This window comes from Eurosta solidaginis, chromosome 4, assembly GCF_040869045.1.
Source record: "Eurosta solidaginis isolate ZX-2024a chromosome 4, ASM4086904v1, whole genome shotgun sequence".
NCBI classification, from domain to species: domain Eukaryota; kingdom Metazoa; phylum Arthropoda; class Insecta; order Diptera; family Tephritidae; genus Eurosta; species Eurosta solidaginis.
Window position 1 is genome coordinate 221,941,705 of NC_090322.1, and position 17,868 is coordinate 221,959,572.

The following is a 17,868-nucleotide window of genomic DNA, read 5'->3' on the forward strand; positions in this document are numbered from 1 at the left end:
CCTAAAACTAAAACTACTTTGGCTGCAACTCTTTCAAAATATGTGAACGAATATAAAAAGATATTCGAAACCGATGGAGGAATTTTATTTTGCAAAATTTGCAATAAAAGAATTAGCTGTGCAAATAAGTTTCAAGTTGATCAGAACATGCGGAGCCAGAAGCACGTAGAGCTTTCTAGAAGGCAAGATGAAAAAACTTCTCAATGCCTGCTTAAAAATTACGTGGGCAATAAGAACAAGTTTTACATGGAGCTTTGCAAGTCATTAATTGCAGCTGCTATCCCATTATAGAAGTTAACAAACCAGCATTTAATAAAGTTTTTCAAAAAATACACCATGGAATCCATTGCTTCTGAGTCAGCTTTGAGAAAAAACTATGTCCATGATATCTATTTATCGCAAATTAAAGGAATCAAAGGACAATTGAAGAACCACTTTTTGTGAGTATCAATTGATGAAACGATTGACATACAAGGCCGTTTCGTAGCAAACATTTTTTATTAAAAGTTGTTTGTCTAGAACGCACAAATCACTCCACAATAGCAAGACCATTTCATGGTTCCATGCAGTTATGGGGCCCTGACTTCGAAAAGTCGAAAATTCTTTTATATGTCACTGACGCAGCTCCATATATGGCAAAGTCAGCAAAAGGTCTGAAGGTATTTTATCCAAAATGACTGCATGTTACTTGTTTGGCACATGCAATGCATCGAGTGACCAAAGATGTTAAAACCCGTTTTAGGGATGTGGACAACTTAATATCTAAACATGTTTCCCAATATCGCTCTTCCGCCACAGCCAATATTAACAAGATGGGGAACCTGATTAGAGGCGGCAAAATGTTATTACGAAAATTTTAACGAGTTTGAAACCTTTTTTAAAGATCTAAATTATGGCGACGCTTCTTCTATATTGAAGGCAAAAAAGGCAATGGCTTCAAATTCTAATGAAGCACATTTAGCCTATATTAATTCAAATTACAGCGTCTTGCCAGATATTATAACTAAATTGGAAGGGAAAAAATCGTTGGCTGAACAGTTGCGTATTTTGGAGGCTTCTGTTAAAACTATCGAAGGGGTGCAAGGTGAATTTGGTGAAAAGATAAGGGAAAAATTGAACACCGTTCTGCAAAAATATTCCAGAAACTTAAGGTAGTGTGCGAAGTTCAAGTGACCAAATGGACTCAAGTGACAGCTGTAACGAAAGTAGTTATGACCCCACGAATTATCTTGCTTCAAGTACGCCTCAAACACCAGTGTTGAAGTAGAAAGAAAGTTCTCCTTGTACAAAACATTTTTGCGCCCAAAAATAGGGAAGGCTTTAACAATGAACATTTTAAAGAACAATTTATCTTGTTTGCCAATAAAGCCATCAACAAAGAAGAATGAAAATTTTAAGTATGTGTACATATGTATGTATGGATTTGAAATTAATTTATTGGTATTTTACTTTTAAAAGTGCTTAACTATTTATTTTATTGTATACTTTAAATATGTGTATGTATGTATATTTTATTAATTTGGAGTCTTTCACACTAAGAGTACAATATATCCTTGCGTTAATTAAAATATTTAAAAAAAAAGTAAAAACTAATAACAAAAAATGTGAAAAGTGTTTTTGCATATTCTTTATGTGTTTAGTGCATATTTTTGATTTTTATGTAATATTATATGCGCATATTTTCCAGTTTATTGTGCATAAAAATCCGGGCCCTATTGATAACAATACTTACATTAAGTAATAATAATACAAAAAGCTAGAAAATAATTAGTTAGGTCCTATGTACTAGTCATCACACTCCTCATCAATCTAGGGCGTTGATCAGACAAATAAATAAAAGCATTGGGCGCGTGAAATTTCTATTTACAGTCATATACAAGACCAACCTAACCTTAAACAGGTTATGCTACGCCTCACATTTTTAGAAATTTCATACACCCAACGCTTTTTTTTAATTGTCTGATAAACGCCCTAGATTGATGAGGAGTGTGATGACAAGCACCTAGGACCCACCTAATTATTTTCTAGCTTTTAGTATTATTATTACTTCATGTAATTATAGTTTTCAATAAAACCATTTAACTTAAAATTTTTTTTAAATTATTTTATTTCATATTTATCTTGAAAATCGCTTAGGTATGTACATCTGTTCACTATATATTTCTTATCTTATACAGCCGATTAGTTGGATATTACGAATGGGATAATATTATTATTCAGCCCCATTCATGAAAGGTATGAAGTCTTCGGTACAGCCGATACAGCGCTGTACTTACTTGTTTTTATTGCGTTTTCCTGTGTGTTTATTAGTTTAATTATATATTTATATATGTTTTATTTTCCAGTCGATTCTCTCAATGTCTGAAATGATAATTGCTTTTGTTAAAGTGATTTATATAATTTTTACCCAACATAAATTCTATGCGCAATTGGAGCGAGTTTTAAATCATGATGTGCTACAAAAAATTGGGAATCTCAAAAAAGGTAGTCGAAATATTAAAACTTGTAAAATTTGTATGTTTGATCTGCTTAGGCTCATTTATGTTTAATATGTATAAACATTTGAGCATAGGTTGTGAACCGTCCATAGTTTAGGCCATTGTCTAACTCCTTTTTTTGAATTTTTTTGGATTTAAATTTGAGACTTAACTTTAACAAGATTTCCATATTTTGCTTGCAGCATATCCAATAAATAAAAAAATAAAAGAGGAGATTAATGCTGTTATGGATAATAATTGGAAAACAGTGCGTAAACAGTTAAAGGTGTATTTAACTGTATACATAAGCGGATTATTCATTTATATCATACCACCCAATGTTATAAATTTTTATCACAAATTTAAAGGAACACCCAACTATGCTTACATACCTGGTAAGTATGTACATACGGTAAGAGTACCGCTCGGTTAAGTAATGTTAAGAGTGTTATAATTTTTACAGTCAAAATTGCGATTAATTGTGCCGCTCTGATGCCAAAGATGCGAGCCCAAGTAGCGCATGGGGCGCCGTTTTAATACACATTATTCTGGAACGATTTCCTGCTGTTTTAGCACGGCTAGTCGGTGTTTCGTTCAAACCAAATGATGCGGACAATGAACCTGCTGTTTCTTTGCTGACTTCTTCGTCTCAGTTCCTGCAAATAACGTTGACAGGGATCCAAATTCTCGAACATGCAGGCTGAGCGACCAGTGTCCCGTTGGTGTGGCAGTGATCTTACAAATTTCATTTCATGGCCTTGTGTTTTCCTACTATTGTATTTCGGCCACACTCTCCCCGTGAGAGGGATTCGGACTTGAATTCTTGCTTTGATTTAACTAATACAAACAGATTCAGGCAGGCCTGCCTTAGTTGTTGTATAACTTATATCAATTGCCTTCTTTGCATATCCTTTGCACAGTAAATAATTTGTGTGCTATCATGTGATAAAGCTACGCCTTTTGTTGTTGGCGGTTTCAAAGAATTGGCATTTGCTTTGCTCTATTTATAGAAATAAAAATGTTTAACCAATGTTGTGTATTTGAAGCACTTCAACCATCGCGTGTGGAGGTTTGAATCCTACTCCCGGGAGAAAAGTTCTTGCAGATATTTACAAAGACTAATCGAAATAGCACTCGCCTTCCGTCCTGATGTCACATTGTTTTCATTTTTCCCCATCTATTAAGTAAACTAAAAATATTAAAAATTTCTTCAAATAAGTGTTTTAATACACTTAAAGTAGTGAGGGCAATCCCCAATCAATTAATACAAATAAATCATAAATTTAATAATAAATAAATTTAAATAAAACATAATTAAATTAAGTTGACCTAAATTCAATTAAATTTAATTAAATCGATTTTTAATCGTTTGTTATCGAATAGATATCAATATGTTTTCTGAAACTGGCTTCTAATCGATTTCTTATCGAAGTGCTACCAATTTGCTTTGGCATGTAATCGAATTGGTAAAGTCGATTTATCTGTTTGTTATGAAACACATACCTTCAAACCTTCAATATAAAATAGATGACACACACGTGACCTTTCGGTAGAAAGCCTTTAAGAAACCAATAAAAAGACAATATCAGGCTGATAACAAATCGATAGCTATTTCGAAGATATCATTTTGCAATCAATAACAAACCCATAATAATAGCTTGTCGGTATCGTTTGTTCCCGATAAGAAGTAGATGAAACGCTTTTCTAAAAGCCAGAAACTATTTGTTAAAGGAAAAGTTTTCTCTGTTGTGCGTTTACTTCAACCCCTGGGTGAGCTCTCGTTATATTAAAAACATTATGATTTTAGTCTAACACCTGTTTGCTTACACATCGAACTTCTCGAGTACTTGGTACTCAACCCTTTTTAATTATAATTGCTTTTTTACAACAACACAAGCTTGGTTTCATAATTTTTTTTTTATTTTTGCATTGCAGTAGGTGCTACGTCCTTTTCTGATGATAAGTCCATGTCATTTCCACTTTATTATATACATCTGCTTTTGGATCTTACCGGAGCTAATTTAGCCGCCTGTGGTAAATACACATTTTTCAATTAATACTAGTAGTTATTGTAGTCCAATATTATAGAGGAACTAACAGAACCGGCAGACGTATTTATGCCGTAACTTTGGTCTATCTGCATAACTTTTAAGAAGCTTTTACCACTTATTCTCCCTCTCACTCTCCCCACCTTTTTCTTATCCTTTTATTTGCACCTCCCTCTACCTTTCTCTTTCTTTGCGTCTCTTTCTCCCTTTACGTCTTTTCCATCAATTTTTCCGCTCCATCGATCCCTATCTCTCTATATTTCTAGGCAAAGGGCTACCTACAAATATACCAAATGTCAAGCAAATTGAATTTGTTCTAATAGGTTGGTTTCTGGTCCACTTTCCGGAAAAAAACGTATCGTTAATGCTAATCTAAGCAAATTGCTACATATACATATAATGTTGTATTTCACTGGCTTCACTTGCAGTGGCATGACAGTACCATGGCGGAGCTACACGAGGTACCAGCAGGGCGACATACATACAAAGAAAATTTGTTATTCGATGGCCTGAGGTCAAAATCGTCAAAAGTTTAAACACCAAATTAGATTAAAAAGTATCAATGTTTTCCGGCCGTCGCCTGTATGGTTCCGCCATGGGCAGTTTGCTAATTTTGTCAGTATGCATTTGTGTGTACCAGGGCCCGTGTCGTGTAGTATATCAGGGAGAAATCTAATACTGTTTTCACACAGACGGCTTATTGAATAATAAAAGCAGTTTTCTACATTAAGACGCTTATTGAGCTTAATATTCCCTACAAAATTCCAATCTATTATTATTTCATTAGTAGCTAATCGAATGCCTAAGGAAGTCAAAAGCACAATGCAACTCTGTTGGCAGCGTTCCGCTTCCGTTTCCGCTTCTTAGTTTTTGGTGTGTTCAGTGCTTAAAAATGTTAAATTGTCAAAGCAAATGTCATTGTCTGCATGGCGGAACGATACAAGGTGGCCGCATCGGACAGCTGATTATAACCTTTTTTATTTGATTTGATACCTCAACTACCGGCGCAGTACGATTTTGACATTTGTCTATCGAATTTACAAGTACATGGAATTTTTGTTTGTTTGTAGGTATGTCACCATGCTCCCACCTTGTATCGTTCCGCCATGATTGTCTGTCTCATCCTTCATACTAATCGAGCAGTTACTTCTGTGTGAAAGCAAAAAATTTACGATTTCATTAGCAGGTGAAATGACATCATTAAGTTTCTGTGTGAAGACAGTATAATACAGACAATGACATTTACTTTGACAAACGACATTTTTAAACACTGAACACACCAAAAACTAAGAAGCGGAACGCTGCCAACAGAGTTGCATTGTGCTTTTGACTTCCTTAGGCATTCGATTAGCTACTAATGAAATAATTATAGATTCGAATTTTGTAGGGAAGACTGAGCTCAATAAGCGTCTTAATGTAGAAAACTGCCTCTATAATTCAATAAGCCGTCTGTGTGAAAACAGTATAATTTTATTAAAATGATATATATGAGTCTGTCAAATTATTTGTATATTTATATTTCAATAAAACATGGATATGATCAAACATATTCATTAAAAGGATTCACCATTTCTATTGTGAATTAAAAAATGGATATAAATCATGGATCATATAGCACGACATCGGCCTTCGGGGCCAATTCACGAGCTGCTAAGTCATAAAATGAAAAAAAAAAAACTTATACAAATATCTTTTCAAACGTATGAAAATTCCGTTTCATTTTATCACTTCACAGGACGTGAATTAGCCCTCTGCTATCATGTCGTGACAATCTTGTTGTCGTTGTGCTTTAATTTACCACGAGATAATAATTATTTAATCAATCTAATCTCCTTTTAGGTTCTTTTTGCTTCGATTTATTATTTGTAATCCAATGCATTCATTGTACTGGCCTCATCAAGGTACTTTGCTTAATGATTTTGTGCTCTACCTCGGATTTGGTGCCAAAAGAGTCACGTGTGGAATACATGTGTTGTTGCATTAGTCATTATCAAAATACTTACGAGTATGTATATACATTAGACTGGGTTGATTTATTAACCGATATCGCGCCATCGATTTTTCGATAGGATTTGGGCTCAGGAAAAAAAGTTCCACTACGCATACCCAAAAAAATAGTTTTCGAGCCTGTGAAATTTAATTTTTTGACTTTTTTCAACTTTGACTTTTAAGGTTTTTTTTCATGACCTACTAAAAAATTTTCATTTGATTGTAAAATTTTCATATATAACTTGTCCGACCCAAAAATATGCGCTAAAAACGATGGGGATAACAGTTTTTTGAAAAAAAAAAAAATATTGTTTTTTTTTTGGGTCGGACAGGGTATGTATGAAAATTTTAAAATCAAATGAAAATATAAAATTTATGCATGAATTTTAATTGGTGTTCATATGCTAAAAGCCGTTTATTAAAAAAAGCAAAAAAAAAAAAAAAATTTCTGTTGATAATTAACTCTCATATACTTACGTTTAAATGCAGGTTCTTTAAGGACACTCAGAAGATGTTCAAGCACGTAAATGTATCGCATTTCTTAATTATCATGTTGGAGTCTGCCATGGTTTTGTTCAACATCAATGAATCATTGGTGAGTAGAAAAGGAATTTGTAATTAAGGTAATTACTTTGTCTGTATTTAATTAGCGAGAAATACTCATATTGCTTTATATAATTGTTTTTGTTATTAATAATTTCTTTAATTTATATTTAAAAATTTTTTTTTCTTAAATTTAAAAAAGTATTTTTTAATTTTTTTAATAATAAATATATAAAAAAAATATGAATTGCAACACTCGTTGAATCGACGACAGACGTCCCAATCTGTTTGGGAGAAATCAAAGGAAGACAGGAGTTGCATATGATCCACAAGCAGGAAAGGCGTGGTCAAAAGCGCGGGGCTGCAAAATTTCTAAGATCATGTGCATAGCCTGGACTAAGTGGACACTGCCTTCTGGCATCACATGCTTATAAGTTAGGCCACGTCAATAACATTAGGTGACGGAAGTGCGAGCTGCAGAAAGAAACGGTTGAGCACGTTCTATGTTCTGCGCTCGCCAGGTTAAGGCTCCAGCTATTGGGTGCGACAGAGTTGTCAGATCTCGAGTCAGCAATTAAGCAAAATCCTAGAAAACTTCTACTATTTTACAAGTGAACCGAGAGGGCTTCTTCCGCTTGGTCATTAAATATTTTCTGGTAATACTGTGGACACATCAAGTCTATGCGAGGTTTTTATTTACCGGCCAGTTTAGTATAACCTATGTAGCCTCTGTGAATTTAAATGTGCCGTTTCGTAGTCCCGCACATTGATTTACAACAAATTTCTTTCATACAAAGTATCCAAATATAGATATTTTATGGAAGAAAATCTAAGACACATTTCGGAAAAAAATTTCAAAAGAATGTAAAAATGTACTTTATAATATTAAAATTGACTGGGCCAAAAAAAAAATTTACTTTTAGGGACCTGCAAATAAATTTTTTTAAATTTCCGTCAAATTTTATTTCGGAAGTTTTTCGAAAAGGCTGATTTGCATAGTTTCAGTTAAAAAGTTTATAGAATTTTTTTTAACGTGGAAAATAAAAAAAAAGATAACTAATTGATGAAATTTGAAAAATTTTTCTACTACAGCTTTTCGGTTTCTTACTGTAAATATCGCCAAATGTAAAAAAAAAGTTCACCTACATTCTTCATCCATATTTTAGGAATCTGACAAGCTCACATGCATTCGTATGGTAATATACTATATAGCCGCCATTGCCATGTGCGGCGTTTATTGTTATAATGGTCAAGAATTCACCAACACGGTAAGTATAAACAAGCACTTAGATCAGGCACCAAATTTCAACCTTCGCTAACGGTAAAGCTACATCGCCAAAGACCTCTAAAACAATATCAAGTGCGCAGAAAAGCATGCAAAATTTAGTACCATGCAGTCGGTCGTAAGGATAACAGCCTTAGTCCTATGTGAAAGTGTAGGCGTTAGGCTGTTACTACATGTGACCATAGATTACTACTTTTCTGCGCACTTGATACTTCTTTGCCTCTTGATCAAATATTGTCATCACATCAGCGATGCCCATACTATCATACAAAATGTTACGTGTGTGTTCGAAGCTGGCATAGTACATTACGGCAAAAATTCTTAATATAATTTTTACACTCAGTTGAGCAGAGCTCACAGAGTATATTAACTTTGATTGGGTAACGGTTGGCTGTACAGTTATAAAGGAATCGAGATAGATATAGACTTCCATATATCAAAATCATCAGTATCAAAAAAAATTTGATTGAGCCATGTCCGTCCGTCTGTCCGTTAACACGATAACTTGAGTAAATTTTGAGGTATCTTGATGAAATCTGGTATGTATGCTCCTGGGCACTCATCTCAGATCGCTATTTAAAATGAACAATATCGGAATATAACCACGCCCACTTTTTCGATATTGAAAATTTCGAAAAATTGAAAAAGTGCGATAATTCATTGCCAAGGATGGATGAAGAGATGAAATTTGGTAGGTGAGTTGAACTTATGACGCAGAATAGAAAATTAGTAAAATTTTTGACAATGGGCGTGTCACCGCCCACTGTTAAAATAAGGTAATGTAAAAGTTTTGCAAGCTGTAATTTGGCAGCCGTTGAAGATATCGTGATGAAATTTGGCAAGAACGTTACTAGTATTACTATATCTGTGCAAAATAAAAATTAGCAAACTCGGATGGAGAACACGCACACTTTAAAAAAAATTTTAAAAGTCAAATTTTAACAAAAAAATTAATATTTTTACAGTATTTAAGTAGATTATGTCAACATTCAAGTTCAGTAATGATATGGTGCAACAAGATACAAAAATAAACGAAAATTTCAAAATGGGCGTGGTTCCGCCCTTTTTCATTTAATTTGTCTAGAATACTTTTAACGCCATAAGTGTAACAAAAATTTACCAATATCCCTATGAAATTTGGTAGGAGCATAGATTCTATGACGATAACTGTGTTCTGTGAAAATGCGCGAAATAGGTTGAAGCCACGCCCAGTTTTTATACACAGTCGACCGTTTGTTCTTCCGCTCGGCCCTTAACACGATAACTTGAGCAAAAATCGATATATCTTTACTAAACTTAGTTCACATAATTATCTGAACTCACTTTATCTTGGTATTAAAAATGGGCGAAACCCGACTATGACCACGCCCACTCTTTCGATATCGAAAATTAAGAAAAATTAAAAAATTGGATTATCTTACTGACGCAAAATATAACTTTAGAAAAAACTTTGTAAAATAGGTGTGACACCTACCATATTAAGTAGAAGAAAATGAAAAAGTTTTGCAAGGCGAAATCAAAAGCCCTTGGAATCATGGCAGGAATACTGTTCCTGGTATTACATATATAAATAAATTAGCGGTAACCGACGGACGATGTTCTGGGTCACCCTGGTCCACATTTTGGACGATATCTCGAAAACGCCTTCACATATGCAACTAAGGGCCACTCCAATTTAAAACCCTCATTAATACCTTTAATTTGATACCCACATCGTACAAACATATTATAGAGTCACCCCTGGTCCACCTTTCTGGCGATATCTCGAAAAGTCGTCCACCTATAGAACTAAGGCCCACTCCCTTTTAAAATACTCATTAACACCTTTCATTTGATTCCCATATCGTACAAACACATTCTAGAGTCACCCCTGCTCCAGCTCTATGGCGATATCCGCAAATGGCGTCCACCTATAGAACTATGGCCCACTCCCTTTCAAAATACTCTTTAATACCTTCCATTTGATACCCGTGTCATACAAACACATTCCAGGGTTACCCTATGTTAATTTTCCTACATGGCGATTTTCCCCTATTTTGTCTCCAAAGCTCTCATCTCAGTATGTAATGTTCGGTTACAACCGAACTTAGCCTTCTTTACTTGTTATTTTTATACCTTTCATAAAAATGAAATGGTATTTAAAGTTTGTCTTGAATTTCAAGATTGTAAGTCTGAAGAAGAGATAGACCTACCAATAAGTATACCGAATTGATCAGGATGACGAACTGCTTTGATTTAGCCATGTCCGTTTGTCAGTCCGTCCTTGTGTCTGTTTGACCGCAATATTGTCCCTCAATTTTTGAGACAACTTGTAGAAATTTATTATATTATTATTATTTTATTTATATGTCAAATTTCACTAAATGCTTTTGTATATGGCACATATTGTTGTTTGCAAAAATTATGGAGATCGGGCGTTTATTTGCTTAATTGGCGCTTAACCGTTTATTTCATATTTCATATTTATTCATTTAAGTCTATGATTACAAAAATCTTACAGACTAGATTCCATATGGATGTAAACGGTTATGGCCATCCAACAAGGCGCGCCAATTGGTCACGCCAACGGAGTTCAAATCTTTTTCCACCTAGTCCTTCCAAGGGAGTAGGGGCCGCCCTCTTTCTTTGCTTCCATAAGCGGGTTCCGATAAAAACACTTTCTGAGCCGGAGCGTCATCTTTCATTCACATAACATGGCCTAGCCAGCGTAGCCGCTGCGTTTTAATTCGCTAGAATATGTTGGTGTCTGGGTAAAGCTTGTACAGCTTATCATTAAATCTTCCTTGGTGCTGGCCAACGCGTAGAAGTCCATAAATCTTTCGAAGAACTTTTCTCTCGAACACTCCCAGAGCTTCTTCATCTGATGTCCTCATGTTCCATGCTTCTGCACCATACATGAGGATGGGTACGATAAGTTACTTGTAGAGCATGATTTTCGTATGCCGAGAGAGAACTTTACTTTTAAATTGCCTACCTAGTCCAGAGTAGCATTTAGTGGCAAGAATGATTCTTCGGTCGCTTATATAGCATATATTCCATACAGCTATTTGTTCAGTTAAGAAACATTTCGCAATTTCAACCCCATTTTAACAGCTAGAAACTTCAAATTTCACCAAACGATCACGTATATAGTATTTATTGTTGTGTGAAAAAATCGCAGAGATCAGTCGTATATATAGTATACACCCCATACACCCCGGTTGTGCAGATTGGGGGCCTTTCGTCATTTCTGCCCCATTTTAACAGCTGGAAGCTTAAAGTTTCATCAAATACTTACTTTTACGTCATATATTGTTCAGATATGCGATTTATGGTCACAACTATCCTATGTAGACCACGAGAAATGTGAAATTTTGTATCTCCACACAAAGCACCAAAAGGAATCGAGATAGGTATATCATATCAAAATCATCAGTATCGAAAAAATTTGATTAAGCCATGTCCGTCCGTCCGCCAGTCTGTCCGCCAGTTAACACGATAACTTGAGCATATATTGAGATATCTTCATCAACGAATTTGTTATACGGGCTAACCAGAATAGATAGGTGTTGGAAATGAGCGAAGTCGGACAATAACCACGCCCACTTTTTCGATATCGAAAATTTAGAAAAATGGAAAAAATTAGATAATTCACAAAACAATGCCACTAAGATAATAAAATTTGGTAGGTGGATTGGTTTTATGACGCAAAACACAAATTCCAGAAAATTTTGGTATATGGGCGTCGCATCACCAACATTTAGAAGAAGAAAATTTGGATGTTTACCAAGCCGTAAATCAAAAGCTTAAAGATAATATATTGAAATTTGGCATACACATTATACTTGCCAAATTATAAAGACTAAGTGAGGACAATCAAAATCGGTGAAAGATCACGCCCGCTTTTCCTAAGTGTCTAGCCTTAACAAAATTTGCAATGGTATTTGACTATATTTGACTGATATTCCACCTCAGCAGTGCTATGGTTGAGCTAAGAACAAAACTTAAAAAATTTTGAAAATGGACCTGACCCGCCCCTTTTTTGTTACTTTTTCTTAAATACTTTTAATGCCATAAGACGAACAAAAATCTCCCAATCCGAACGACCCCGCTTATAAAAATTTTCTTCTAATTGAAAAACCTTATTTCCAAAATTTTGATGTTGTTTTGCCCGGGGTGCGAACACAGGGCATACGGTGTGGCTGGCGGAGCACGCTACCATCACACCATGGTGGCACTTACTAACCGAACGTCAATTGGGCTTACATCAAATATGCTGACACACATTAAACATTCTACACTTTATTATTTTGTTTTATTTAACGCAATTTCACCAAATTTTATATTTTATAATTTATTTAATTTATAGTTTTTAACTTCGCTTTGCAAATAGAAATGAAAATAGTAGTCACAAAACTGATTCTCAAATCTTTCGGTTGCAGCTTAGCTCATTCTCAATTTCTACTCTCGCGTGTAGTTGCCACACTTGATTGTTTCGAACAAAACGTGTATATATGTTTGACATAACATTTTAAATAGAGAACTTGTAAGTTATAGAAAAGTAAAGAATCAAATCGCTAGAAGGTAATTCACCACTGGAGTAACTTTACATGTAATTCGGCAAGTTTGATTTTCATAACACCTTAATTCAAAACGATTCCAAAACAACTCAAACTTTTATGCTGTCGGAAACATCAACATTAAAAAAGGATGTTTTTTATTATCTTATTAAATTCGTTCGCGTGAGTGAAAATTCGTAAAAACTTGAACAAAATATTACTAACTTTGGAAAAATCCTGTTCGTTCAAGCAAAACTTTTGCAACAAGAGGGCGTAATTTTGTATTTCGCTTGGAGGAGAAGTTGCAAGATTGTACCCGATAAATAGGTGTCCAGGTATCTCATAATTTTTTGTACAGTAAACTCAAAAAAGTGTTTTTCGTTCTGTATTGATAACTGAAAAATTATTTTTGTGTTGTTTTCCCATTTTGTGTGTTTTTTGATTTGGTGGTTTTCTTATTTTGTTGTTTTTTTTTTTTTAAACAAGTGGCACCATCGTCATAAGTGCAAAGTAGAGCGCGCAGTGAGCGTAAAATTCTATTTGAAATTTGCTCATGTATTGCCTGTTGATCGCTGTTGAAACGACCAGTGAGATCGGTTGTGTTAACAGAAAAATCAGTTAGAATGACCAGGAATCTGTCAATTTTACAGAATTTTGTTAACTTAAGAGCAACAATTTCTCTTCTGTTGAAATGACTAAACTAATTTGTTCGTTTGACAAAGAACTCGGTCCAATTAACCATAATTTAACCGAATTACCGTTAAATCAAGAATTATTTTACTACCACCATTTCTTTCAGTGTACTCAGCTGCACTTGTGCACAGGGTAACAACGTTTCAAGTACACAGCTGGGTACGTAATGTTCGGTTTCACCTGAATTTAGACTTCCTTACTTGTTTATTTTATATTTATCGAAAATGCCGCTAAGTATGTTCATCTGTTCACTACATATAACATAACCTATACAGCCGATTATTCGGATATTACGAATGGGACAAGTTTATAGCTCAGTTCCATTCTTGAAAGGAATGAATTTTTCGGCACAGCCGAATACGGTCCCGTCCTTGCTTGTTTTTGTTGATCCTTGGCGAATTATCATCCCTCACATTTACCAGGCTTTTTTTGTCTTTTGATTATTTTACAGAGTGAAGAGATCTCGCTTGCACTAAATAATTGTCTATGGTACGAAGAATCTAAGGAATTTCAAAAATTGGTTCAAATGATGTTACTTCGAACCAATGAAGAGTTACATTTTGATATCTCTTGGTTTGCTCGTTTAAGCTACGATACTATGATAAAAGTAAATGTTATACTAATTAATATATATAATTTAAAATATTTTATATGCGTTCTTTTTATTTCAGATATTTAAAATGAGCTATTCATATTTCCTGCTTCTACGGGATATATCGGATTAAGCAAGGAATGAGCAATGCTTTTGAAATACATATTGTGACGAATATTACCATCTCTAAGGTTATTAAGTAAAGGCACAACAACATTTAAGCAAGCTACATAAACCAGTGCACGGACTTTTAAAAAGAGAATGTTGGTAGACGAAAAATTTAAATAGTGGTAGAAGTTGGTAGATTTTTTTTTTTCAAGAAAACATTAGCTACATTTTATATTTGTACAAAACAATTCATATTTCATGCAAAACAAATAAAGTACATTTCACCGAAACAACACTTAAAAAAATGTAAACAAAACAAAAAAATGCATGTAAATTTGTATATCATACTTGCTTTTTTCCTGTATTTTGAGCTTGAAATACTGAGAAAACTTTACCGACACGTCTCATTACTACAACAATTTTCCAATGTACCAGTATTTTTCTGCCAAAAAATTACCGACCTTGGCATGTTATCGTTTACTTAAACTTTTTTTATTTTCGTTCAAAATTATTCATAAAAAACTGATGAAAATATAGAAGGAAAATATGTGCGAGCTCATTTACTACATTTCTTTCATAAACAAATTTATTTCTTGTTTGAATTTGTGCACAAATTTTTCAAAATAAGAACCGAATTTCAACAAAAAGAAGTTGTAAGAAAAAAACAAAAGAAAAATCTAGTTCCATATGGGAGTTATTAAATACAAGGAAAAAAATCACCCTATAAAGTAAAATTTTTTATAAAATCTTATTAATTTAATTGGAGGCTGAAATAAAATCCCTCCGATACAACAATCTTTTATTAATATTTGATTGGAAATGCTTGAAATTTTTAATCCATTACGTTTTTATGTCGTTTATTATAGAGAACTACCTTTCTGGGGCTGCACTACTGTGAGGTAATATTTCTAAGGAGAACATTTATTCACTCAAATTTTCTTTTAGAAGACTCTTTTCAGTTCCCAATTTTATCCATTCTTTAAGAACATCGTCGGGAAATATCTTTTGTATTATTTCCTTATCATATAACATTAATGATCGCCATTCGTTGTTAAGAATTTCCATGGAAGTCTTATGAAATGGAAAAGCTTTAAGTAAGGGAACAACCATTGTCATTTGACTATAATTAATATTTTTTTTCATCAACTAATCAGTTTTTGCTAGCTGGATTGAGGTCTGAATTGAAATAAAAACGCAAGGGTTTTTTATATATTACCAATATATTTCGATTACACACGGTAATCGTCTTCAGGGTGAAAAATTTTTTACACGTGTGTATCACTTGACGTGGAGTTTATCACATTTTCCAAAAGGTGTAACTTTTCGTCTTCGAAATTGAATCGTTTCTTATAGCGTTTTCTTTTCTGAAATAAATTGTTGCCTAAGTAAATGGTAAAGCCTTATAGTGTTACTCCTACCCCAGAAAATTGTCAACATTTATAGTACATACAAAGAATATTTCATCTCACCATATTCACTCATATCACAAATCACACAAGAAGATTGCGCATTGCGCATGTAAACATTAGATCATCTCTTTTTTATGGGCAATTCTTACGTCATTTTCCTTTAGCTCTTGTTTTTTTTTTCTCTTTCTTTCATTCGCTCAAACAGTCAACTGTGACGTAGATGCGGAGAACGAAGCAATTTTGAACGCGTGAATGCGCAATCTGGTGGGTGATCTGTGTACTCATATTAACAGAGTATATGTGGAACTCAAGAGCGAATTGAGAGTTTCACAGAGTTGCACTGCCACACCGCTATTTTATACAGGGTAAAAGTGTAACGCTTTTGCGTTGCGAGCAGTCAACAATTTTCACAAAAGAACGAAATACCCCGTAAAGGCGTTGCCTGTTTTTTATAATAGAACAACAACCCTTGCGCGGCGTACAAAAAGCGTAACACTATAGCCAGAAAAGAAAACGCTATTAATTTCCTTACAAAGGCAAATGTTGGTAGATTTTTGGGCTTTGGTGGTAGAAGTGGTAGAAAATGAAAATGGGCTAAAAAGTTGGTAGATCTACCAATAAAGTGGTAAAGTCCGTGCACTGATATAAACACATTAATCATCATGTACACACATCCATACAAGCAGAAGTGAGATACTCACAAACGCATGTCATCATCAGCTACTACTTCGCTCACATATACACACGCATATGGTTACACACTACAAATGCACGCGCGTATGGCTGGTGACCAGGTAGAGGATTCTAGAAGAAGAAACGTCTACACATTTGGGCAGAGAGTATAAAAGCAGCAGAAGCTGAGTAGTCTGGATTCAGTTTGATTTAAGCACCTTATTGGTTGCGAAGTATAAATGATATTGTACTTTCAAGGTAGTCTAATAAAGACCATTTTGCATTACTGAATCTTGGAGTTATTTATTCAACAATTTAGCGATTCGAACGTTAGTAGAAGGTGTAAAATAAGCGGATCTTAACTAAATTCGTTACAATATATATATATATATATATATATATGTTTATATACACAGCTGCGAAAACAAAAATAGCAGTCAGTTTTTATAAAGTTTCGTCATTTGAATTTTTTTATTAATTCAAGAAAAAACTTTCATAAATTTTGTGCAAGCCATACTCAAAAACGTTTTCGTAAAACCTCGAAAACTCGAGAAAATTTTACGTAAATTTCGAATCTTTTAACTTGTGTTTTCAGAATCAATTTTAGAACAACAAAGTATATTATAGGTTTGTATAAATTTGTAGTGATTTTTGAGAGTTTATAATTTTTTTTTTTTTTTTTTTTGCGAATAGGTGGTTTTTGATTTGCTTCGATGAGAGGAATGTATTATTTTATATTTTATTTGTACTCTTCGGAGAAAATTGTTAATAATCAATGCGAATTTTGAGAGGCCTTTAACTTTTACTTTTTATTAAGATTTATGTGGATATAAAAATATTTGGAGAACTCAAAATAAAATGTTAGAAATGTTCGTAAAATCTTCGAGTTTTCGGATATGTTTTTGAGATTTTTTGGCATAGTTTCAGTTACAAAGTTCATGAAAGTTTGTTCTTAAATTATTTGCAATAAAAACAAAATAGCGGCATGGAAACAGCTGAGTGGATGGACGCATATGCTTTAGCACAGTGTGAATAGAGGTATAGACGAGTTCAAAGCTCAGCAGCCAAAAAACTAGCTAACGAAGAAGTGAAATTCCGCAAAATGTTCTAGATACCATCACTGTGTGCACATTTTAAAATATTTTTTAATATCAAGGAAAACAAGTAAGGAAGGCTAAGTTCGGGTGTAACCGAACTCAGCTGAGAGCTATGGAGACAAAATAAGGGAAAATCACCAAGTAGGAAAATGAACATAGGGTAACACTGGAATGTGTTTTTATGACATGTGTATCAAATGGAAGGTATTAAAGAGTATTTTAAGAGGGAGTAGGCCATAATTCTATGGGTGGACGCCATTTAGGGATATCGCCATAAAGGTGGCTGACTCCAAAATTTGTTTGTACGATACGGGTATCAAATGAAAGGTGTTAATGAGTATTATAAAAGGGAGTGGGCCTTACTTCTATAGGTGGGTCTCTTTTCGAGATAAAGCCATAAAGGTGGACCTGGGGTGA

The 17,868-nt window shown here is 34.0% G+C and overlaps 1 protein-coding gene across 1 annotated transcript; it reads left to right on the forward strand.

Moving 5' to 3' along the window:
• Positions 1-2,357: 2,357 nt before the first annotated feature.
• On the forward strand, positions 2,358-14,321 carry LOC137248783 (odorant receptor 63a-like). The gene is made up of 8 exons (XM_067779686.1): positions 2,358-2,484; positions 2,681-2,872; positions 4,413-4,511; positions 6,365-6,530; positions 7,004-7,109; positions 8,224-8,325; positions 14,025-14,180; positions 14,245-14,321. Exons 1-8 carry the CDS (start codon positions 2,358-2,360, stop codon positions 14,296-14,298), a joined length of 1,002 nt encoding a protein of 333 aa, XP_067635787.1. The 3' UTR covers positions 14,299-14,321.
• The last annotated feature ends 3,547 nt before the right edge of the window (positions 14,322-17,868 follow it).

Bases quoted from the DNA above. Each gene is read 5' to 3' on its own strand.
- LOC137248783 (XM_067779686.1), top strand. From the start codon at position 2,358: ATGTCTGAAATGATAATTGCTTTTGTTAAAGTGATTTATATAATTTTT. The intron at 2,485-2,680 runs GTAGTCGAAATA...TTTTGCTTGCAG, and splicing joins AATTGGGAATCTCAAAAAAG to CATATCCAATAAATAAAAAA. The intron at 8,326-14,024 runs GTAAGTATAAAC...ATTATTTTACAG, and splicing joins GTCAAGAATTCACCAACACG to AGTGAAGAGATCTCGCTTGC.